Below are 25,582 nucleotides of genomic sequence, written 5' to 3' on the forward strand. Positions count from 1 at the left end.
AGGGAAGGCTATTTTTTTAACCTGGTTTAATCACCTAGTCCTCTCAGTGATAACTTCCTGTAAAAAATGATCCAGAAAAACTAATCCATAAGATATCAGGATTATTTCACACATTTGTAGATAATACTTCAAGCAACAGAAAAGTATTATACGATCTTCATGTTATTTCTCACCGTCCTGGACTGACCAGCTTGATTTTAGCTGTTTTCTGTGCACTGTACTATAAGTATATGAACAAACCTAAAACTCATTTTGAAAAAAATGCCTTCATGGGTAAAGATGCCCATTAAGTATAAAGCAAATGAATTTGTAATTATTCTAAGTTATATTATCAACAATAACAACTCAAAACAGACATGTGACTGAAACTATTCCTAAAGGTATGAACAGTATTAATTTTTTCTGTTTTAATATCCACTTTTATCTCATCTCACTTTTTGAAAACAGAATTCTCTCATCCCATAACAAATCTGATCATCAATCCCAAAGTAACCTTATGGCCTCCTTCACTCTACTTCCAAAATTTCAGCTCTGACACTCTTTCTAGGTTTCCACAAATTTAGAACAGGCTTCTGTTATCTTATTCATTCGTATAGGTGAAATGCAGAATAAAGAAACCAACACATAGAAGATATAACTTACTGGCCCCTTACCTTTTGTCCTTTATCCTTCTGAAACACAAAGACGGGTGGTGCAATGGCAGGCTTTTCTGCAAAAAGAAAAATTGGTTTTTTTCCCCCCAACACTTAAAAACAACACAAAAAGCCATCATCTCCAAAGAATAACATATTAGGCAAAACAAAATAGCAGTAAAAAAGTGAAACCACATTGCATATACTCTCTGGGAGCTTGCGCCACACACCCCTCTTCCCCCCTGCCAAGACCACCCAGCAAGACCACTTGCCCAATAGCAAAACTTGTATTCCAAACTGACATACTAATTTAGAAGCTCAAAACAGCTTATTTGTCACTTTGGGAGTTTAATTTTAAGAAATGTTGCCAAAGGAATGAAATGGTTATCATAGGATAATGGGCACAATGAAGGAGTAGCACCAATGTGGGACAAACAAGACAAGTTGGATGGTATTTTAAATTTTTCTCATTCACTATTTTGATGCACATCTGTCCAGGAACTTGGCAATGAATGATGACAGAATCCCCTCCGTACCAATAACTAGAATATCCCATCCCTTTGTCTTTTCTGCCCATTTCTGCCAAAAGTTATGATTAAGCCAAGATAGGTTCAAGAAACTCAAAGGTGTCTCTTAAGGTAGGGGTCTCTTGGAAACCTCCCTTGTTCCCAATCCCATAGCTAAGTTATGTGGTAGTTAACAGTCAGGAGTGTGGTAGTTAACACTCTGTTGTCTTGGTCCCTAAGCTATCTTAGTTCCAACCCAGCTTATGAGATATATGAGAAAGTTCAGGATTCCAGTATATGCCCCAAAGCAACCCAAAGGCAGGCAAGCAGTAAGAGCTAAGTGGTGATTGCTTGTGACAAGCTAGCAAGTTCCCATAATGTTATTATAACAAATATTTTGGACTATATCTGTATGGAGGAAAAGCAGAACATAATTCCTATGGTAAAATTCTATAGGGCAGAGACATCCAACCCAGAATGCAACTCAGTAAAATATCTCTGCCATACTCTTTTGATGTTTAGTAAAATTCAGTTAATATGTGCCAAGAAGCCCTTTTCATATTCCATGTGCCAAACACAGGGTCTTGACAAGATCTTGTTTTGAGTTTCACTCAAATACCTTCTACAGTACAAATCCCAGTTACTTTTCTAACAGGATGATACAATCTAGGAACTGATGTAGCTAATATTCAGTTGTAGAGAGGTCAAAACTAGTCAGCTCTTCACAGGAGTTCTCACCCATACTAATATATTCCAAGAGATGGATATGGCTCTGGAACACTGGAGATGTCATTACTCCATTTACCTCACTTGGTTTCTGAAAATAAGCCTCTCTAAAGAAACTCTTTTCATTAAGAGAGCACAGCACCAATTTATGCCTAGTGCTGAGTTAGACAAAGAGCTCTAATTAGATGTTGCTATTTGAGTTCAAAACTTAATGGGAAGAAGTGGTCCCAGGGAAGAAATAGGGTGAGACTATAAAAAGGACAGTAAAGGGAGCATGGTCAGTAGACAGAAATGAGGTGCCAGGTTTTAGAGAATGTGACACATGAGAAGGTGTAAAAGAAACATTTGGATAACAGCAGGGAGGTCTTCCTAGTAGTGAAATAATTTGAGTTGTGTTTGAAGGGATGTAGGCATTCCCTAAGAACAACCATGCAGACAACTCTAAAGGAAGTTTAAACTCTCTCTGGAGGTCTAAGAGCGAAAAAATATTAAAAAGCCAAGCGAACACACCAAATGAAACAAGAAAGGATTATAGACACAATTCTGCTTGCTTTACCAACAATTCAAAAATTCTGCAGAGCTGCTTAGATACCTTTTTTTGTTGTTGCTGTTGAGGCAAATGAGGTTAAGTGACTTGCCCAAGGTCACACAGCTAGGCAGTGAGACCACAGGGCTGGTGCTCTATCTACTGAGCCACCTAGCTGCTCCTGCTTAGATACCTTATAAAAGTTCTCCTGTATTGCTGCTTTTAAATCAGTTGCAATGTGATCAACAAACAAACATTTAGAGAATTTACTACATAAATTGTACTATGGATAATATGCAAGGAATATTGAAGGGGGAAGGCTCTTCATAATCATTAAGGATGCCAGGTTAGAAAACCTTTGAATTAAATTTTTTTCCCCCCCTGTGAAACCTACTATACTGATAGATCCTTGGATCTCTTGGGAATTTTATAAGTTGAGAATTAAAAACAAACAAACAAACAAACATCCTAGTAGGATAAGAAAAGGAAATACAGGCCAAGATAACGGGAGAGAGGAGCAGAAGAATCACAGAGATGGGGGATGAATGATATCAGCATATATTTAAGCTTATCAAAGATTAAGCTTCTTGCTGCAAATGCTTGGGACTAAATACCCTATCTTCCAATACTATATTAAAAGTAATGTCTAAACATTACCAAAGACAGAAACAAACCAAAGTATAAAATACAGAAATCAATGATAAATCACAGTATCACAAACCATCTTAAGGACATAGTCAATTCCATTCTGCTAAAGTCACTAAAAGTTTTGAGTACAGAAGTAACTAAGAGTAGATGCAATACAAATACTTAAGTAGAAACCCCTCTATATAGACAAATCAGCAAATCAGGTATTTATAAAAATGGAAACATTTCCTTCCAAACAATTTCAAAATGTACATTCAGTTACTTAAAAATAAAAATTTACCCATGTTGGAGAAATAAATTTAGATTACTTTACATGAGTTTTGTGTAAGTCAACACTGAGTTCCATTCCCCTTCCAAACATATCTCCTAAAATTTCTTCCTGGTGAGTTGAATAAATGCTGTTCTTTTCTAGTTTTACTGCAGTTACCAAACAAACTTTGGATCAATACCAGAATTCTGAATCTCCCATCCAAGATCTTTCATCACAGTGCCCTGAACTTCATTCTTGTCATTATCCCTTCTTGGAACCTCTAGTCCAAAGGCCTCCAGCCAGCCCCTTATTCTCAAAGCTTTTAAAGAGCTCTGGAAATAACATCTCTTCTGTGAGGCATTCCTGGATCAACCAAGGGATTATCAACTTCCATAACACCCAATCAGGACCCCAGAGCCACATCTCCTTTGTCCCCAAAGGCACTTTTATTTGAGTCAAAATAAACACCGAGTTTATTTAGATTATAGCTTTTGTTTTGTTTTGTTTTGTTAAAGTATGTTTTAGTTAAAAGGAAATGAGAAATACTTTCAAAAATATTCAGACAAAGATTTGTGGGAAAGCATGGTCTAGCAATTAAAGACTAGTGATGAGTAGGGCTAATGTAAAACTTTAGACATATTCACTCTGGCAACCCTGCTATTATGCTGAACAACAAGAAACATCAATGAGAATGAAATCATTAAACTATCAGACAAAGAATCAGACACATTCCAAGGTTAGCACCTCAATGTTGAAACAAATGTGTACTGTGTCTTTGGTCAAATATTTAACCATGTAGCACTTTACATATACAGAATGTTAAAGCTTAAACAGAATAATAAAATATTTTTCACAAAAATGCCTTCCCAAAATATGAAGTGTGAATCAAGTAAACAACACTTCAGTGGCTCCCTATTAGCTCTAGAATCAAATAAATTCTGTTTAGTTTTTAAAGGCCAGTACAACCTGACTACTATTTTTCCAGCTTCTAGAACAATAATACCCTCTTCTCTAACACTCTTGATCCAGTCAAATTGGCAACATCTCTGTGGCTTGCATATACCAACATCCTCCAACTTTCATGCTTTTGCAATGGCCATTTTCCAAGTTTGAAATGCACTTATATCATATCCCATTAAGCCTTTACAGATTCCCTCAACTGCTAGTGCCCTCCCCTCTCAAACTACCTGGCATTTACCTGCTCTGTGTTTTATTCACTTTGTATTTATGTTGTATATATTTCTGTCTCCCATGAAAAAGCCCTTTTAAAGTAGGAATTTTTTTTAAATTTGTATCTCCATCATTTAGTTCAAGATACTGAATTGTTCATTTTTAATTGGTAATTCTAGGACCTGCTTGGGATACAAAGAAGCAAAATATGAAGCGCTATGAAACATAAGCCTTATAACAAAGAATAGGTACTGACAAAGAATGAGAAATTTCTATGCTAATTAATCAAATTTGCTTAGGACAGGCACATAGTAGGCCCCAAATAAAGGCTTATTTACTTGTTCCCTCTCCCAAAATGTAGGTGAGGAGTAGAGGAGAAGAGTCAATGACAAGGAAGGCTTCAAAAAAGGGGTGGCACAAGAATGGAGCCTTAAAAGAAGAGAAGAGAGTTCAATAATGGAAATGGAAGGAAAAGAAATCCACTCTAGTTAAGAGAATGACCTAATAAAGATGGAGAGAAAGACAAAAGGCGGGCAAGGGGGGAGGGAGGTCATTGTTTGACTGAAATGTTCAAACCATGAAGCCAGGTAGGGAGATTGAAGACAGACAGCTCTTAGTGAACCTTGAATACCAGGATCCAGTATTAATTTAAATAGAAATAAAGCAGTCAAAGTCCCTCAGATTCCCAAACTCTTTTCAATTTGTTTGCCTCCTACCATGATGACCCTTCTCCTCCTCTCTAACAGAATACAAAAAGAGGAAACATGGGAAGCTGAGAATTATTTATATTTTATATATATAAATCTTATTAACTGAAGAATCACAGTAACATCAGGTAACAGCTCTCACATGGAATGCCACTTAAAGTGAACAAAAAAATGCCATCAAGATGTCCAGGGAAGGCTTAATCCTAGTTAGTTGATGTTTCTTAATCTTCTTAACTACTAAGACAACATGGAAAGCATCATCATACCAAAAATAACAGCTCATTAGTAATATGATATCAGCCTTAATCCCTGCACCTGCTAGTTACTATAAACTCTACAAGTTATTAATTTTAAAATAAATTACCAACAGCTCTGAAATGAAAATTAAGGATAAAACAATTGCTAAGTGAACCATAAACTCATTATTTTAGGGTTAAAGCAAAGTTTTATGTAAGACAACAATGAATTCAGCTCCCTTCCCAAATATATCTCACAAATTTAATTTAAAATGAAAACAACAATATATATAGAAAGAACTACTACAAAATAACCAAAAATGAATGATGCAAAATCATAAAGAACAAGAATAACAACAAAGAAAAGGTATTAGAAGACACTTCCACTCCATTCCTTTACAGAAGTAGGAGAGGTCTATGGGAAGTAAATAAGTTTGATAAACTGATCAGTTTTACTGATTTTTTTTCCTACTGTTCTTCTAAAATTTTGTCATATGGATGTTAAGATTATTTTTGTCAATTAAAAAAACAAAAGTTATCAAGAAAATTTTATAAAAAGAAATGTATGGCATATACACACCTCAAAACAAGTCTCAAACAATAGCATCATTAAGCTGAGTCATTCAATAATTTATGAGATAGTAATTCACAAAATAATATAAATAATTTCTGATACAAAAAATTTTTTGTACAGTGCCAATTACTTTTAATAGGTAGATTATAAAAGGGAAGCTTTAAAAAAAATCAGGTTTTTATTGGTTTCCTGTTCAGAACTCTTCCCTTTAGCCCTAACATACTGAGAGTAATATCATAATTCCTAAAAACTACAAGTTGTAAACTTGCTGTACTTAATTCATATATACATTAATCTCATGCAGATAAAATTCATCCCCCACAGAACCATAAAAAACAACTACCAACTTCACTGCCAACTGGTAACAACATTTTCATGTTAAGAGCAGCATAATCCAAAATCTTTTCTATTGTGCTGATTCCTTATACCTTTCCAGACAAAAAAAAAGAAAAGGAAGGAAGTATTTTGGTTTAAAGATCTCAGAGATTCAGTTCATTAAATTTTTATTAAGTGCCTTCTGGGGAAGATACGAGTTTACACAAGACAAAATTCCTACCCTCTAGTAACTCAGAGTCAAACAAGAAAATATGACAACCACACAAAGAACATGGAACATGAAATAAAGTTTATATATAAGTGAGATAGGTAAAAAGTGCTCTATGTAAAGCCTGAAATGGAAGAACCAAAAAGATTTCTGGTAGGAGGTAGTAGTATCTGGACTGGAATTTAAAGACTGGGAAGGAATTCAACAGGTAAAATGATTATGGCCACTTTAAAAGTCTCAAACCAAATTAACATTCAGCGCAGTCTGCCCCCTACACCTCCCCTACCCCCCAAGGCAATGATCAGCCTAGTTTAACTGTGGCCTAGAATATTGCATAGAGGTAGATAACATATGAAGACTAAATGGCTGGCTGAAACTTTTGAAGAACTTTTAAGTGCCAGATTTCATCTGCAGGCAATGAGGATTCTTTTGTGAAATTCTGAACACAGAAGTGACATGTTACCTATGCATGAGGATTAATCTGAAAAGTGTTGACTAGAATGAAAGAGATTAGAGGAAAGGATGTTAAAATGTTATTATAACAGCCCAGAGGCAGAGGATAATAAGGGTCTATCAGAAACAACAGCAGGTTTAGGAGAGGAAAAACAGGAGAAGGGAAAGTAAAGATGACAAACACTGGATAAGTTTAGGATGGTAGCAGACCACCATACTTAGATCACAAGTGCAATCTCTTCATTCTATTCCTGAGGATGCCCAGAAGGGAAGTGACTTGCCCAAGATAGTCAATGACAAAGCTGGGTTCCAAACTAAAATCAACTCCTCTAACTCTGAGGGAAGTGCTCTTGGCACATGTTACTGATGTGTAAGTAGCTCAGGATAGAAGCTGGAATTGGATAAACAAATTAGGGAATCATCTGCACAGACTAGCTAGTAGAATCAATAAGTGATATGAGGAAAGACTGGAAATAGATGAGAAAAAATAGGAGTAAAATCCTAGACACATTAGAAGAAGCTGGGACCTAACACAGATAGAAGGAATGAGCTTTAGCAAGATGTACTCTATGTAACTATATAGAGAAGAGAAAAAAGGCTGGTAATACTAAGATATTTCATCGAGTGAAGCAAGGTGTTCTTAATATTCTCAATGAAATGGGAGGTTACTTTATTAATTCTCAGTAGGGGGAATGGGTGTGTTGTTGGAGAAGAGAAGAAAAAGTTTGAACAGTGTCAGTGGGGAAGGAGAATAGGAGTCAGGAGTTAGGTTGGTATGTGAGAGATAGCTAGCATTTAAAAATGACTTCATAGGGGCATCTAGGTGGCGAAGTGGATAGCACCAGCCCTGAAGTCAGGAGGACCTGAGTTCAAATCTGGTCTCAGACACCCCATTGCCTCAGCAAAAATAAATAACTAAATAAAAATTAAAATGACTTCATAAATAACTCCGTCTGATCATCTCTATAATAGCATAACTTGTGAAAAGAGAATAGCAAATTTGAGCGTGAGAGAGGGGTTCAGACCTTAGCTCCCATACTGGGCGGGCAGCTCCTTGACCACAGGAAAAACATCTTTCCTCATTGGTGTAATGATGATAATAGCATTTATATTACCTACTTCTTAGATTATGAGGCAACTGCTCTGTGAACCTTGAAGTACTACAGAAATGAGAATTCTAATTACTTCTGATAAGTATATGTAACTTCTCCAGAGCTGACCAGTTTTTTATTCTTACACTAGTAAGCAAGAAATAAAATCCAATTGTACAAGTTTTCTGCTACACAAAAAGAGTTAAAATTTTGGGGAAAGTCATGGTCTTATCCAATTTAAATATACCTTAAATGAAGAAAAGCTTCTATGGATGGAATTTATGGTATACGGTACTTTTGTTCAGGCTGTCAACCAAAATCAAAGATCCTTTTTTATAAAGGCCTTTCATAACAACAAAGCCTGAACATATGTCTCTTTGTAATTTTATTCATTTTGGATTTTAAGACAGGTGGTAGTACCAAAAGTTCCAGTAATAGCAGGGATATTTATTTGAAGTAGTTGGCTACTTCAAGTGCTTATAAGAGACCATATGCTGTTTGGGAATAGAAGTAGTCTTCTTTATATAATGGACCACAGGGGTTTGGGCTGGAAAGCACTTCAGAGATTTTTTCAACATCCTAATTTTATATAGGATGAAAACTGAGGATAAGGACTGCCTTTTGCTTTACTTGCATCACCACACCCTGAGCACCATGTCTCTGGCACATGTAAACAGGCATTTAATAAATGTTAATGAGTTGAGGCCCAGAATAGGGGACTGACAAAAATGACAAGTAGAAAAAGGGATAGGATTTTAACTTAGGGTTCCAGATTCAATGCTCTTTTCACCAACAAAAGCACGTAGGTCTAGGAATTTCTTAAAAGTTTTCTGTGCCTAAAAGAAACTGTGATCATCTACCACCTGCCAGGCAGGCAGAGGGACCCTTCTCTCCAAAATGATGAGGACAAAGGAAAGAAAATAACTTTTACCTGCAAGTTCTCTTGCCATATAACGATTTTTAAAATGATGAACTGTGTTGTTGATAAGAACCTATTAGAATGAGAGGTACTGATGGCAAGGACTCAGTGCTCGTCTCTCAGTTGGAGTTGCTGCTTCAATTATGTTACAGCCTTAACTCCCAATTGTATTTTGCTAAAATGTATGCTTGCCCTGGATCCCAGCCAGTCAAATCATCCCTAACACGCTGCCTTAAAAACATATTCACATCTTCACTTTAAATGAAAGAATTCAGGTCTTAGCAAAGCTCCAAGTACATACAATAAAAGGTGTTTTAATCTAGTTGTTTTACATTTAATTTAAGAGGTTACATACTCTTTGTCAACTTGGTTTGTGTAGAAACTTCATTTGTAAGCTCAATGTCATATAGTACCACAATTTTCTTCATCGGTTTCAAACACATCATCTTCTTATTAGTTACTAAACTTGAGTACCAGGCTTTTGATGACTTGGGGGATTTCCCTTACACATTCCTTCATGGTACAGTATAAAAAGTAGCAAGTCTTTACTTCCAGATCAATCAGTAGCTTGCTATCATACTGGGTAAGTTATTTAATTGAAGGTCCCAATTTCTCTAGCCATAAAATAAGAGATGAAAGAAATAGACTTGATTCTTAACCTGGAAACCAGAAATTTAAATTCACATTTTTTCTATAAATATATTTCAATAAAATTGGCTTTCTATGTAATCTTATACATTTTACTTTATGCATCAATTTCAGAAGTCCATAGACCTTTCTAAAATGCCAAAGGAGTTTATGATACCCCCCCCCAAAAAAGGTTAAGAACCTTTAGATTACATGACCTAAGAAAAGGAAATTCTTAAACTAATGAAAAATCTATGGACCTTTTCTCAGAAAGTTTTTTTTTTTTTTTTAATAATATAAGAAAATGCTAAATTCCACTTGATAAGTTAGTGAAAATAAAAATGTAATTTTTTTTCTAAGTTCATGGACCCCCTGAAATCTATATATTGTCCAATTAAGAATTCCCAATTCTAAATCCTATGATCTCTAAGGATTGTTCCAGTTCTAAAAATTCTGTAAGCTTATGATCTCACTTTGAGACACTAGGTAGCAGTGATTTAAGATGCAAAGGGCAGGGAAAACTTAAGATTCCCTCATTATTGAAAGGAAATCTTCTAATGATTACTTTACTACCAAATGGGATCTAAGGTATGAAAATTAATTAGTAACTTTTAAGTCAATAGTAAACAAACCACAGGCTCTGCTACATGCTAGTTATGTGACCACATTGGCAAGTTACTTAACTTTTTTGGATCTCAGTATCCTCTTCTGAAAAAGGAAGATAGTTAAACTAAATTCTCCATCTGGCTCAAGTATTCAATGATTAACTCATTTTGGGACCACAAGAAATCATTTACTTGAGTCTACCACCCACTACAAGCATGAAAACCCTTCAAAATAACAACATGCCTGAACTTCAACTAAGAATATAATGGTTTAATAGCACATAAATTAGCTCATAAGCAGTTAATTACAAGCTTTTGGCACATCAATTCTTAGTCCTGACAAGAACTACAGAAAGCTCATTATCTTTATATGAGCTATTGAAAAATATCTCAGTTCTTTATACTAAGCTGCACATATACTTTTTTGGACAACAATTATATTAGTGTACACTTCAATACTTTGAAAATAAGAAAAAAAGCAAGTCTATCTGAAGAGGAAAAATTTCTTTAAGCAAGCATACATCACAACCAATATTTCTTGAATTAAAGTACCATGGAGAGCTACTAAAAAATAAGTTACATTTCTTCAGAGTGGTCTTCTCTCACAAGTGATTTTGATCACAACTCCCCTTCCCAGAAGTTTTCAATTGTTCCAATTTCAAATTTCTCAACCAAACGATCCTAAAGCCACATCTGCTTGCCCTCATATCCTATACAGCCCTTTCTTTACTTACCCAGGCAAATTAGATCAAGTTTCGGATTCCATGCTAACTCCAAATCACTTTCAGGTTTTTGCCAAAACAAGTCCTCCCCACTTTCTTTCAAAAGTGTAAGACCTATGTTCATTGACTTCATCATCCAATCACTCTAGCAAGCCTCCTTAGAGGTCCAGCACTGTGATTAACCAAAATACTTGGGAGAAATGAAAGATTAATTCAGTTTTCCAGTTAAGTAGAAAACTCTTTATATCTTAATTTACATTGCTGAAAAACTGCCCTTTCTTTAGTATATGGAAGACAATTTCTGCTTTGGCAATTAAAGATTCTGAAGTGCTTCAAGATCAAGGAATATCACTATGCAATTCTTTGGATGTAAGAGGCATTAGGATATGCTAACAAGCATTTTGAACCCAGGACATAGTCTAGATTTTTTTTTTTTTTTTTATGGGGGCAGGTAATGAATTCTTGCTAGGATGTTTGAAAGGCAATTCAATAATTATCTTCAATTTCCTAATGATTTAGTGCAAGGAGAAAAATGTGACTAGTGGGAGGTTTTTAAAGCTGGGTTTCAGCTAATCATGTGTTACCAGTTACATTTTTATTTTGAACACACATGGAGGTATTCACTATACCTCTCTCAAACTATATGACAGTATATGCTGTAGAAAACCATCTGTGAAAGCTTGTTCCTTTCTTATTTGCATCTAGGACAGCTGTGTCAAACTTAAATAAAAAGTGATCCTCTAGAGTGGCAAACTGATTTGGAAAATTACAAATTAACATCATCTATGTTGTACTGTATTTTTATCTTATTTCCCAATGTATATTTTAATCTCATGGACTGCACTTAATAGAATAGTTGTGCAGGCATTTGACACATCTGATCTAGAATATATTCTTTGTGAACACAGTCAGAGATTTCATAGTTTCACAGAGGGCAGTTTGGTCGATAATAAAAAAGAGAAAGTTGTATATGCGCTATTAGGAGATATCTTCTCAGGTGCAGGTTCATAAGTTTAGAAGTAAAAGGTAGAATGCACCTTAAAGGATGTCTTTTTTATCCCTTACATTTTAAAGATAAAGAAATTGATACCAACAGAGGTTAAGTGAAATGCCCAAGGTCATACTGATTAAGTGGCAAAATTCAAGATTTAAAGCAGGAGTCAACTGTTAACTCCAAACCCAACAAGATCCATTGTACTGCACTGCCTCCATCTTTTAGAAAATATCACCTTGTCTTCTTATATTTTTATTTCCTTAGTTCCTTTCTCTTAGGTTATAATTCCTCAAGAACAGATTCAGTCTTCGTTCCTACATACAGTGGGCTATATTACTTGACTATCTGGTGATCTAGTATTGGAATCATGTTTCTTCCTCTTTCATCTCCAATTGTTCAACAATTACCCAAAGACACTTTCTTTCCATTTCTCATTAGTACCATATTGCCTCTAGCATACTTCGATTGGAAAGGAATTTTAACCCTTGAGTTCAGGGACTTCTATCTTAATCATCTTTGTGACACCTCCACAAAAACAAGGTAGTGAGTACTCAATGTCTGCTGGATACATGGGGAAAAAAAGGAAATGAAAGGAAACAAAGTAATTGTGTTGTACCTTAGAAAAATGTTTGGTAGAATTAAATTTAATCAAAGGTTTTTCTAAATTTGTAGATTTGATTTAAATTTCTTCTATTCCAACAGACTCCTAATTTTTAACTAAATTAGGAGCAGCAGTAAAATTTCAGTTATGTAAAATCCATGAATTATGGTGATTCTTCTAGGTATTAGCATTCAATTCATGATTATTAGTTCTTGATAATTGTTCTCCTTCTTAAATTAGAATCATTTCTGCATGTCCAGTCTCATTCCCAAGAAATGAGCCTTAAAGGATTTAAGGTGAAATGTTCCTTAAAGTATACTCCAAAAAGTAAATGTTTTGGAGACACAGCTAACATCTTATATATAATTTTAGGTAAAGTGCTGAGACCATCGTGGTGGTGAAAGGATTTAGAGCTGGAATAACTCTTAGAAGTCATTCTTAGAAGTTCTAGTATAACCCCATCATTTTATAGATCTGGAAACTAAAGTTCAGAGAGGCAAAATTAAATTTGTCTGTTTAATGTTACAGAAAGAGGCTAGGATTCAAACAAGTGCTGTGATTCTAAATCTACTGGGTTTTACACCACACTATTTCCTAAATTCCATAAATATTAACTAATACACTGACTTGATCAAGTATCATGGGGAAATATTAATTTCAGGATCCCAAATCCAGGAAAGAATTCAAATCCATATTCTTGCTCTTTTCTCGCTTTCCTTTCACATTTGCAATGACAATTATACCTCAACAATCAATTTTTAAATCAAAATAGGTAGTCTGAAATAGATAAATCTAGAGTTTAGGCTTAAATGTGAATTACTGAAGTACTACAGTAAAAAAGTAGAAAGATAACAATCAAGCTGTGTAAGTGGACAGAAAAATAGCAGATGAGCCACTATATACAAATGTAAGAAAGAGTATTCAGAGAAAAATAATCTGAACTCTACTTAGGATCAATTAGAGCTTGAAAGGACTTTAGCTCTCAGGTTATCCCATCTCATTTTCTAGATGAGGAAACTGAGGTCCAGAGAAATTTAATTATTTTGACCAAGTTTAAACTGGAACAAGTGGCAGATCTAGAATTGAACCCAGTGCTCTTTCTACTGTACTATAATGTTTCTCCAATGAGGAGCTGTGAGTTATCAGTAAACAACCAAGTTACTACAGCTTACTCCCTGAAGACAACATCCCTGAAGACAACAAGTGTGCTATGATTGCTGTATAAATCAGAAAAATGCTAGGCATCAATAACTGAACAATTATTAGATGCCTTTTTTGCTGTCAAGTATCCTGCCTGGTGCTAGATGGGACAGGAAATATACCAGAATGCATCATTCCTCTCGTTTGGAATGGAGAATTATGGTACAGATGCATCCAAATTTGCTGGATTGTTACTGTGGTCATAACTACAGAAATACCAGAAAAGAGGAACTAAAATTATCAAAAGAATGGAGAATCTTATGAGAACATATGACAAAAATAAGACCTTTTAGTATGAATAAAGGCTAAGAAATGATTTTATATGATTTCTTATCATAAGATATGATAAATTTATAAAATTACATATAGGTAAAGGTAAGCATGGCTTTGTTGGGGTTCATGGATACATTAAATGTGAATTTGTTAATTAACTCCTAAATTAGTGTCCCATCCTCAGAATTTCACATAGAAAAGAAATTTAGGTCACAAAATATGATGCCCCATTTTCCACTGAGGGTAATAAACCTATGTAATTCATCCCAAGAGCTAAAGACTGAAAAAACAAATTGATTAAAACGGAGTTTTGGTAAATTTGTGAAGAGTATCTAAACTGTGAGTTATCTGGGCAAAATAGGAATCAACTTAATCTAGTCCAAATCCTCCGTAATTATTCCCTCTGGAAAAAATGTCCTTTGGTGTCAGGTTGGCTTCAGAGATTAAGAGGTTGAGTAGGAATTCTGGACTGGATGGAATACTAGGCTGACTAAAGACAGCATTTTCTTAACTTATTACTTAAAAAAGATGATTCTATTTACCCAATTTATACCTACCTGTTTTGTATGCAATCAACAATTCATTAAATATTTACTATCAGTTTTGTGACCCGTGATGTCTATTTCTATCCCCATTTTAGTATGTCCAGTAAAGTAATAAAGAGCCAACTTTTTCCACCAGTGTTCGGATGTCCCTTAAACCTGTATTACCTCTCATTAACATTCTCAGGAAACTTTTTTCTATGTTTGACCTTGTTTTGGCCAATCTTTTTGTATCTTGGCCTCTTCTGTCAGCATTTGTCAGCTTAGCACGGTGGCGGAGTAAAGCAAGTCTGATGGCCCGTGCAGGATCCTATACTAAAAAATACAAGGAAGCTAAAAATATTACCTAGGAGTCATGACTCCCTCAATCACTTATAACTGTTTAAGAAGACACCTGTCCTAGAACACCGGGAGCCTCCTCTGGCCAACTCGGGACCGTAATCTCCAGAGGATTAATTAAGTGGACAAGTAGATGTTTCCGAGTATCTGGGACCCGAGTCATTAAGTGTCGTCTCACTCCAAAAGGCAGGAGCCCAGTCACAGCCTCCCTCCAGGTCCGGCAGAGCAGCCGAGAGGACGCCGCCCGCGGAGGCCCGGCCAGCAGGGAACCGCCGGCAGGCTACAGGACACAGCCAAGGGGAGGGGGAGGGGAAAAGGAGGAGGAGGGGGAGGGCCGAGCGAGCCACCAGGAGGCTCAAGGGAAGAGAGCGAGGGCGGCAACACATGAAGGCTGTCCCGGAACACGCCTCGGCGGCCGCGAGGGGTAAACCCGAGAGGCCCGGCCGGCAAACGCCGCTCCTGCCCTAAGAAAGGAACTGAAAGGGACGGCGGTGACAGGCGTGCCGAGCGGGGCAGGGAAGGACGGCGGCAGGGACGATGGGGGTCGCAGGAGCGCGCCACGGCCAGCGAAGGGCACCCCCTGAGGCAACAAAGTTTAGGGGGGGGCGGGCCTCCATGGCCGGGTGGCACAGAGCCGAGAGCGGCGGGGCGGCCCGGACGTGTTTACTTTGGAACCCGGGGTGCCCGGGGCCGCGCCTCTGCCCAACGGACCGAGGCTCGACCGAGGACATGGGACGGGGGATATGGAGAGGGGAAGCACAGCTCCAACAAGGTCGGGGCGGGACTCCAACTGGGGAGTCGAAGAGGCAGGGCCCGGTCCCAGGGCCCAGGACGGAGGAGAGTGGGGACTGCCCGGGCCGCGGCCGTGGGGCCAGGACGAGGGGGAGGGGGAGGCCCGCGACGTCCTCCGCCGAGGCCAGCTTGCCTGCTGAGAGCCCCGGGGCCACTTTCCTTTGGCGGGAGGAATCCCAGCACCCGGGGTTTCCATTCCTCGGGCCAACGGCCCTCGGGCCTCTCTCCCCGCCAGCTGCCCCGGGTGGCGCTTCTCCTACCTTCGTTCGCCAGGTCCGCCATTTTGCTCTCTTAAGCCCTCCCACAAGGCACCGCGCCGGCCCCAGCTCCCCTGCTTTCAACCGGGGAGTCCCGCGCCTGCGCACCCGCCACTCGTCCAGGATCTGAGCCAACAGCCGAGTCCTGGTTTCCGAAAGTAGCCGAAAGCTAGGATCTTTACTAAGTGAGATTAGGCGCCCCGACCCGGGGGCTGTGGAGTTCGCGCCTGCGCTCAAGAAGACTAAACCTTTTTTACCTCTTTTACCAGAGAAGGGATGCAAGAGGGGGAGGGGAAACACGAGGACTTGCGTGCGCGCGCGCGTAAAGTCTTGTGCGCGGGCAGACTTGCGCTGCGCTCACGGTTGGGCGGGAAAGGCCGAGCTGCAGCCGCCCTCCGGGATGCTCCTGAGCTCGGACTACCTCGGCAGCGCGCGGCACCGCCCCTTATGACGGCGGCTGAGCAGCCCCGAGCAGAGGGGCCCGACCCGACTTGGGGGAGCTCTGAGGCCCAACCCACGTGTTACCTTCTGCCGAGGTGGGGCCCGGTCCTTGCTCGCATCTCTCTGGGGAGGCCGGAGTCAGGTAACTAGCGGTGAGGAATGCGGGAGCTCGGCGGGGGCGGCTTCGTGTGTGGCCCCCACCCCCCAAGGCTCGGGACACGAAGGGAGGGGAAGCCACCGCGGGTTGCAGCACGGTGGGGCCCAGTGAGCACCCCAGCCGAGCGCCCCCCTTCCCCCCCACCCCCGCTGACACTGCCTTCTCCCCTTGTGCTCCGTCACCGCTCCCGATCTCCTGGAATCCCCGCTTTCCCCTCCCCCATCCCACTGTGTACATGTTTCCCCTAGTAAACCGTCCAGGCCTCGAAGGCACGGATTGTTATATTCCTGTAACTTATTTTTTACAACTTGTGTGCGACTGAATATAGAGCAAGCAGCTTGGCCGAAGCATGAGCTGGTAGCGTGAAAGCTCTGGAAGCGCGGGGGCCGGAGCGTGCCGAGGGAGCCAGCCTTGCAGAGGGCGCAGATTCCGGGGCAACCGAGTGCAAATCCTTCCCCAACATTTAGTAGCTGTGTGACCCGGACAAGTTGCCTTCCCCCAAAAAATAACTACAACCCCCAATGTGGTCACTGAATGTCAGAAACGACTCGTCAACAGTATTAAAATTTGCAAAGTGTTTTTCATGTGTTCACTTATTGGTGCGGGGACTGGAATGCCAAATGAGTTAGTTCCAATAGTCATAGGGTTAGGCAAGTGACATCAGGATCTTAGTTTAGGAAGCTCTTGTTTTCTTCCTCTCCTATGGGTGGCTGGGTATGTGGGGGGGAGTTCAGACATGACCCCATTTCGGGTTTTTTTTGATAAAAGATATTCAAGTGGTAGTCCGGTCAAGAAAGTTCCTTCACTGTCTCCAGTGCTACCTGCATGGCAGTGTAAGCGCACAAGTGTCCTGTGGGCATGCAGAGGTTTGGGGTAGTCAGACTTTTTCCATACCAACCCACCAAATGACGGAATGCAAGGGTAAAACACCTCAAAAGTCTGTTGGGGTGAAGGGCCAGTGTCTCGAGTTGTCTCAAAAGAATGTGTAGACTTCCAAATGAAGGGGCAAAGAATTTATTATGCTTCTAAGAGTGAGCTAAATTCTAAAAGAATTTAGGTTTTTTAGTAAAGTTTTTTAGCAATGAGTTTCCTAGTGGAACTCAGATGGGAGGAACATGCCATTAAAGCATTGAAAATGGGGGATTATGAGGATAACCCCAAATTTAGGGGTTTAGGGTCCTAATATGTGTTAACTACTGTGATGTTTAGCAAGTGGACTGATCCCAAAAAGGAGTTAGCTATAACAAGGAAAAGAAGCTGTAAAATGGTGGGCTAACCGTAAAAGGAGGTGGCAAGTAGTGAGATACAGTTAAGACCTTTTATAGGGGAAATAGAACCGTGGATGTTTGACAGAATAACTTGGCTCTCTAATTGGATGCAGAACAATGGGGTTACAACACATCTCCAAGTAGGGAGGGACTACAAATCAAGTCCACTTAAGGCTGAGATGATATTATCAGAGCCTCTGGAAGTACCGTGTTTCCCCGATAATAAGACACTGTCTTATTATTTTTTTGGGACTAAAAAACACCAGAGGGCTTATTTTCAGGGGAGGGCTTATTTTATCCTCCATCATGCCCATTTTAGCCTCCATCATGCCCCCTGAGTGCTTATTTTATTCTCCATCGCTTACTGAACTTACCGAGTTTTTAGATGGTCCTGTCTCAGCTCTACTCCGCGGCGCTGCTCTCAGTAGCGCCAGCAAGCAAATCACCAGGGAAGAAGAGGATGACGCGCTCACTGCTGCAGCTCTGATTGGATGCAGCTCGGAGCGCCACGTGCGTTTCACCCGGGAGGGGAGGGCGGCGCTGCTTACTGAAGGTACCGCTACGCAGCATATAGCGCAGGGGATCACCATGATGACCGTTTTCATAGTAAGTTCGATAGGGCTTATTTTCGGGGGAGGGCTTATTTTAGCGGAATATTAAAGAGTATGTGGGTGTCTTATTTTCAGGATAGGTCTTATTATCGGGGAAACACGGTAGCTAAACTTTTCAGATTATTTATCGAAAATCAGGCTTTCTTTCCTAAAGCCCACCTGGCTGCCAAGACTTAATAGGCAGACTTTTTGTATGTGCTTTGCATATAAATGTTGAACCAGCTGCTTTAACATGTAACTAAGCCTTAGGTTTGCCACCTACAAAATAAAGTGGGGGGAAATCTTTTAAGATTGCTTCCAGCAGGGGCAGCTAGGGGGCGCAGTGGATAGAGCACCAGCCTTGAATTCTGGAGGATATGCGTTCAAATGTGGTCACGGACACTTAACACTTCCTAGCTGTGTGACCCTGGGCAAGTCACTTAACCCCAGCCTCAGGGGAAAAATATTGCTTCCAGCTTCAGTTCCTGTTTTTAAAATGGTTGCCAGAACAGGGGAAGCATCAAAGAGATGATTAGGGGAGATAGAAGCAACTGGTTAATTTAAGTGAAGTGAAAGGGAGGAGCCAGGGATGACAAGGAACATAGGGTGGCAGAATGATAGTGTCTTGGACAATGAATTTGGAAGGGGTGGTGGGTTTGGAGAGCAAGATAATGAGATTGTGATTTCTTTGGATTTGAGATGTGATTCATAGAAGCCTTCTAAGAAATGACTGGTAATGTGGAACTGAAACTCAAGAAAGAGGCTAGAACTGGATATATATGGATGTGAGAGTCACTGGCATAAATAATTGAAATTTTAAAAGCTGATGAGTCACAAAATAAAGTAGAAAGAAAATATCTAATATAGTTCCTTGAAGTACACCCATAATTTGTAGGTGTAGCACAGGTGAAGACCTTCTTTATAAAGATTTTCTTAGTGTATTGGAGTTAGAGAAAAAAAGAAACTAAGGTGCTGTCAGAGAATAAAAGCTTGCCCATATGCTACAGAAGTAAAAAAGAAATACAAGTTGAAAAAAGGCCATTAAGAGGTGTCAATTAAAAAATCATTGGTAATGTTAAGAGAGCAATTGTGTGACAAGAGCCCAGATTTCAGAGAGAAGAGAAAGTCAAGGCTGCTAACATAGATGACTTTTTCAAAAAGATGGGCTGAGAAAAGATTTAAGATCATGAGTACTGAAAAGGATAATTGGATCTAATGAAAGATTTTTAAAGACTGAAGTGACCAGTAATCTGTTGCTACTTTTGGGTGGACTTTAATCCAGTCTTCATTCTTCTTGATTTATGTAGAGCTTTTAGCTATTGACAATTCTGTGAATAGAGCTGCCCCGTGGGGGACCTAAATGGAACTAGATGCTTGAGCAACACAGCTCTTCCTTTCTTCCTTTCCACATATCCTTACCTGTGGATGCTCCGCCCAAATTTCTTTTGTAAGGACCTTGTCTTAAACCCAAATCACTCTGGATCTCATTGATTAGCCACCAATAGGTCCCAAGTCGAGCTCCTATCAGTCTTTGTGTGGGCCCTGATTAACTCAGTGAATATAAATAGCAGTTGTTTTTCTTTTAGTTGTAAACTATTACCCCCTCTCAGATAGTATTTTTTTTTTTTTTTGGACTAGGTGAAAGAGGGCATTCTTACTTAGCCTTAGTCACTGAATCAGTGTTGCCTTACACAAACTGAAATCTATTAAAGAGCTTGTTTAAAAAGGCCAAAGTCTCTTTAAGATGGCGGAGTAAAGGCAAGAACTCACCCAACCTCTCCCCGAGATTGCTCCAAATTCCTCTAAATACTTAACAAATTGTAGAACATCAGAACACCCAAAAGGATGGAATAGAACATTTTCCAGCTATAGGCAATTTAGGAGGTCAGCACTGTTGTCTGGCAACAGATTGGGAGTCCGATGTGCAATACCAATGCAGGCAACACCAGTGCAGTCCCCATCCCAACACCAGCAAAGCAGGATCTCTGAATCATTGGTAGTACTTGCAGTTTCCTGACTTCTAGGTCCAGAGACATCAAAGACCACTTGCAAGCTTGGCAGAAAAGGTCCCTCAGCCTACTGAGCCTACTCTTGCCCTAGCAAGAGGGTCTTGGTAAACCAGCAAACCAAGAGTGGTATGAGCAAAGCAGTAGCAGCTTTTGGGGCTTCAGCTCGCAGGAGGTCTTTTTATTAAGTGAGGAAGATGTTGCTTTAGCACACTATATCTTACAACTATAGTGAGATGGGGACACTACTAACAATTCTAGGCCAGAAAAGAGAGTTTGTGTTGGGTCCCTACAAGGATTTTTGAAAACAGCTGTACAAAACCCTTGAAGCTTGGGTCAGTGTACCCTGTGTTCTAGAAACAAGAGCCCTACTTTAACAGAGTTAAAAGCCAAGTAATAGGCTAAGAACATGAGTAAACAACCAAAAAGTTTCTAACCAAAGAAAGTTACTATGGTATCAAGGAAGATCAAAACACATACTCAGAAGATGATAACAAAGTCAAAGATCCTACATCCAAAGCCTCCAAGAAAAATAATAACTGGGCTCAAGCCATGGAAAAGCTCAAAAGGGACTTTGAAAATCAAGTAAGAGAGATAGAAAAAAGATTAAAGAAAAAAAATGAGTGTGCTAAAGAAAATACAAAAAGCTAATGAGAAGAATATCTTAAAAGGCAAAATTGGCCAAATGGGAAAGGATATGCAAAAACTCAGTGAGGAAAATAATTCCTTAGAAATTAGAATTGAGCAATTGGAAGCTAATGACTTTATGAGAAATCAAAATATAAAGCAAAACCCCAAAATTGAAAAAATAGGAAAAAAAATTTGACCTGGAAAATAGGTCCAGAAGAGATAATTTAAAAATTATTGGTTTGCCTAAATGCCATGATGAAAAAAAAAAAAAAAAGAGCCTGGACATCATCTTTAAAGAAATTATCAGGGAAAATTGTCCTGGTTTTCTATAACCAGAGAGTAAAATAAAAATTGAAAGAATCCACCAATCACCTCCTTTTGAAAGAGATCCCAAAATGAAAACTCCAGGAATATTATAACCAAATTTTAAAACTTCCAGGTCAAGGAGAAAATATTGCAAGCATCCAGAAAGGAATAATTAAAATATAGTGGAGCCACAAAGTCAGGATAACAAGATTTAAAGGACCAGAGGACTTCTGATATAATCCAGAGAGCAATGGATCCAAGATTATAATCAAGAGTAACCTACCCATCTAATCCTGTCCTTTCTATATTACAGTCTCTGACAGCTATTTCCTTCTCTTCTTGGCACCATTTAAATCCTAATTGCCTATCTCCTGAACTATTGTAAAAGCCTTCCTAACTGATCCTTGGCCCTCTTCAGGTTTGTTTTGTTTTGTTTTGTTTTCCTCACACAAGAACCTCATTCACTCTTGTGATTTCAAAAGTTACCCCTATGTAGATAATATATCTTTCCATATTTCCAACAGGCTGCTATGTATGCTATTACTTCAAACATATATAAAACTGAACTCATGTTGAACTCCACAGTATTCCCTTCTCAGGGCTGCTTCAACTTTTTTAGGTCACCATCATTTATTTAGGAATTGCTGAATCCTTCCAATTTGCCTATAATTGCTCATCCTTGTTCATATTCAAATGGGTCGAAGAGTTATTTTCCACCAGATTGAGCACCTTATTATCAACACTTACCATAGTGTATAGAACATTAGTAGGTGCTTAGTCAATTTTTACTGATTTGACTGCAGATAAGAGGACAAGAATGTCTGAAAAATTGTGAGCTCCATTGATCAGAGGGAGCGTCTTATATCCTTGATCCTCTTTCCTCCTAAGTTTGAAAAACTTTATTATTCTAAGGCTTGTTTCCGTTTCTGCACAATAAAGTGGGTGCATGCATGGCTAATGGGGTTAAGAGGAAGCTTCCTATGCAAGAAAACAAAACTAGAAGCTAGGGGGTACAGAGGCCAAAAGACAAGTTCAAATGTGACATTTCCTAGCTGTGTGTAACCTTAGGGTAAGTCACTTGACTTTGATTCACTGTAGTAAGGATCAAATGAGTTTGCTAATTATTAAGCTAAGCACTTAGTTTAGCACAGTGCCTAGCTTAGTAGGCAATACTTTTCTCCAAAAAATCCTGCCACTCCCCCCAAATACTCAGATTCTGTTATAGCATCATTGTCTTCCCATTGGCTTCCCCTCTTCCTAACTAACACCATAGGAAAAGTTGCCTAAATAGCATAACTCTTTGTTAGACCTAAGTTTGAATTCTGCCCCAGGCATTTACTTAGCTTCTTTGAGGCTACATTTCAGCCACATGGAGTAGTGTACAGAAGGCCAGGAGTCACACCAGAGTTCCCTCAGATACTTCCTAGCTGTGCAACCTTGGACAAGTTACTCAACTCCATTTGTCTCAGTTCCCTTATCTGTCAAATGAGCTGGAAAAGGAAATAGCAAACCACTCCAGTATCTTTGCCAGGAAACTTCAAATAGGGTTGTGAAGAGTTTGACTTCACTGAATGACTACAACAAAATGAGGATAATGGTACCTGATACAGGTGGTAGCCCCTTTAAGATTCCTTTTCTGATTCCCAACCCCACTTTGGGACTGACCTTTGATTTACAACATCTGGTCAAAACCACCCTTTTGTATTCCAAGGGGAGAGATCAAACCTGAGCTAACTTAGGTTGTCCCCAGCCCCCCATTCTAATTATCTGCTCAGGTTTCCCAACTCCCACCTGGTGGGTTCTGGCCCTTGAGGAATCAACCTGGGACTCCACCCATAGGCCCCTTCAAGCCAATAAAAGAGCCAAGCTGCAATAATCTCTTTGCCGAGGGTCAAAACATGCAAGCACCATGCTTTGCATCACAGACTCTCTATCCCCCGCTTTTGGTATATTTCTTCCTCTAATACCTTTCACTAACCAGACTTTAACCTTACTTCCAAACCCTAGAACAAACCTTTTTTTTTTTTTTTTTTTTTTTTCTAATCAATCTAGGTTTTCGGGCATGTAAATTCCTTTACAGGGGACTCTCCTGCAGCCACTAGAACTCATTTAATTTTGTATCCTTGTGCTGAATCCAAAGGGATTGCAGGGGAGCTCCATTTGACTCCCTGTACCCCAAACCTGCCACTAGACCTCAATTAATCCTAATTTTATTTAAGTATCCCTTATCTAGACCTCATCATTTGGTTATACCTCATCAGTAACAATTTCACAATATTGTTGGGAGGGCCATGTGAGATAATGCCTGTAAAGCATTTGCAAAAGATAAATGTCAGCTATTACTACTTTCTGCTTAAGAATCTTCCCTGGTTCCCTGTGGCTTCTAAGATTAAAATAAAAACTTTTCAGCTTAACATTTAAATCCCTTCATTTTAGTTCCAAACTATTTTTCCTGGCTTGACTTGAGTTCCCAAATTGAATTACAAATTTTTAGTTCATTTGAAAATACAAAGAAAAAAAAAATCTCATCCAAAACCCTTTCCTGATTTAACTGAAGAAGACTATCAATACTTAATCAAATTTCTCAGTAATGAGTATCTTCCAATAAAATCCTTTTCCCCATTCTCTTGGGAAGAGATTTGGTCAAGAACTAAAGCTAAGACCTTGAAAAATGGAATTATATAAAATAAGTGATCCAATATAAAATGAAAAGTAATTCCTAGCAAGCTAGGTTCATTGCCTTAGTCTCTTTCCTGAAGGGATTAGAGGTGTTTACCCTCTGATTAAGAGTTAGGGTTTAATTTACCTTTGAGGGGTGTGATACAGGAGGTATTATATGGTTTTTAGGAAACCTCAGCCTCGGTCTCAAAGTGATTATTGTTCTAGAATCAAAAGTACTAACTTTGATCTTATCCTACATTGTAACTATATTATTTTTCCTTGTCTAGGATTCTTAAGAATTTAGAGATGTTCAAGGGCTTAAGGAGACATTGTCAGTGAAGTTGTTTTCTCCAAGCAGAAAAGTCCTTAGATTAGAATGATAAATTATGAAAATTTTCTCTAGAAGACTTATTCCTAAAATTTAGAGTATACTGTTGATAGTTTTTTTTTTTTTTTTTTTTTTTTTTTGGCCACATACTTTCCCAGAGTTCAGCATATCAACTCTTGTGCTTTAGCCCAGGCTATCCTCTTGACTGAAATGCATTCCGTAATGGATCAACTCAGAGTGCCCCTTCCTCAATTTTCCTGGCTGTAGTTGTAGAGTTGTAGAGTGTTGTATCATTTCAGTAGAACAAGCTCCCTGATGGCAAGGACTTAATAATTTTGTTTTTCTATTTATCTTCAAAAACAAGGCCCTTAAAAATATTTGTTAAGAGGGAAGCTAGGTGGCGCAGTGCACCAGCCCTGAATTCAGAAGGACCTCAGACACTTAATAATTCCTAGCTGTGTGACCCTCGGCAAGTCACTTAATCCCAGCCTCAGAAAAAAAAAAAAAGGGAAAAAAATATTTGTTAAATTGTAGGTACTATGTGAAGAAGTATAACATAAATAGACAAATAACTTCAAAGTAATTTGTATAGGTCGAGCACATTAGCATTTAGGAGAACTAGAAAAGTGGAGCTGCTCAGCAAAGGTTCTGAAAAAGAAAATCCAGTTTGGTAAGTAAAAAGGCAAATTTAGCAGAAATGGTACATGAATGGAAAATTTAAAGGCAAGCCAAAAAGGCAGGCTGCAGTGAGAAATGTGAAACACTTTAAATGTCTGGGTGAAAAAGGTGTTTGTTATCCTAGACTTTTGGACCTTTTTTTCCCCCCCCACACTGGGAGTTTTGTTTTTGTTTTTTTTTTTTGTTTTTTTTTGGTTTTTTTTGTTTTTAATTAATTTTATAATTATAACTTTTTTTTTTTTTTGACAGTACATATGCATGGGTAATTTTTTACAACGTTATCCCTTGCACTCACTTCTCTTCCGAACTTTCCCCTCCTTCTCTCCACTCCCTTCCCTAGGTGGCAGGCAGTCCCATACATGTTAAATATATTATAGTATATCCTAGATACAGTATATTGTGCAGAACCGAATTTTTTGTTGCGCAGGAAGAATTGGGTTCAGAAGGTAAAAATAACCTGGAAAGAAAAACAAAAGTGCAAACAGTTTATACTCATTTCCCAGTGTTCCTTTTCTGGGTGTAGCTGATTCTATCATTGATCAGTTGGAACTGAATTAGATATTCTTTTTGTTGAAGATATCCA

At 38.9% G+C, this 25,582-nt stretch overlaps 1 protein-coding gene and 1 long non-coding RNA gene across 14 annotated transcripts in view; one reads left to right on the forward strand and one right to left on the reverse strand.

Annotated features, from left to right (window-relative positions):
* Positions 1 to 16,071, reverse strand: part of RANBP3 (RAN binding protein 3) — a 74,118-nt gene extending 58,047 nt beyond the window's left edge. For 11 of the 13 annotated variants that reach the window (XM_074309031.1, XM_074309021.1, XM_074308959.1 and 8 more), the window contains exons 1-2: positions 15,938 to 16,071; positions 654 to 709 (exon numbers count right to left, since the gene is read on the reverse strand). In XM_074309031.1, coding sequence (XP_074165132.1) covers positions 654 to 709; positions 15,938 to 15,959 — 78 coding nt within the window. In that variant the 5' untranslated portion in view covers positions 15,960 to 16,071. Of the gene's footprint in view, positions 1 to 653; positions 15,272 to 15,937 lie in introns of those variants that run through there. The other 2 variants (XM_074308953.1, XM_074308937.1) reach the window with 1 other exon arrangement.
* Positions 16,072 to 16,382: 311 nt separating this feature from the next.
* LOC141565676 (uncharacterized) lies at positions 16,383 to 17,111 on the forward strand. The gene is made up of 2 exons (XR_012489090.1): positions 16,383 to 16,517; positions 16,861 to 17,111. It is a non-coding gene; the product is annotated as an uncharacterized LOC141565676 (long non-coding RNA).
* The last annotated feature ends 8,471 nt before the right edge of the window (positions 17,112 to 25,582 follow it).

The sequence above is a fragment of the Sminthopsis crassicaudata genome, chromosome 1 (genome assembly GCF_048593235.1).
Source record: "Sminthopsis crassicaudata isolate SCR6 chromosome 1, ASM4859323v1, whole genome shotgun sequence".
NCBI lineage: Eukaryota > Metazoa > Chordata > Mammalia > Dasyuromorphia > Dasyuridae > Sminthopsis > Sminthopsis crassicaudata.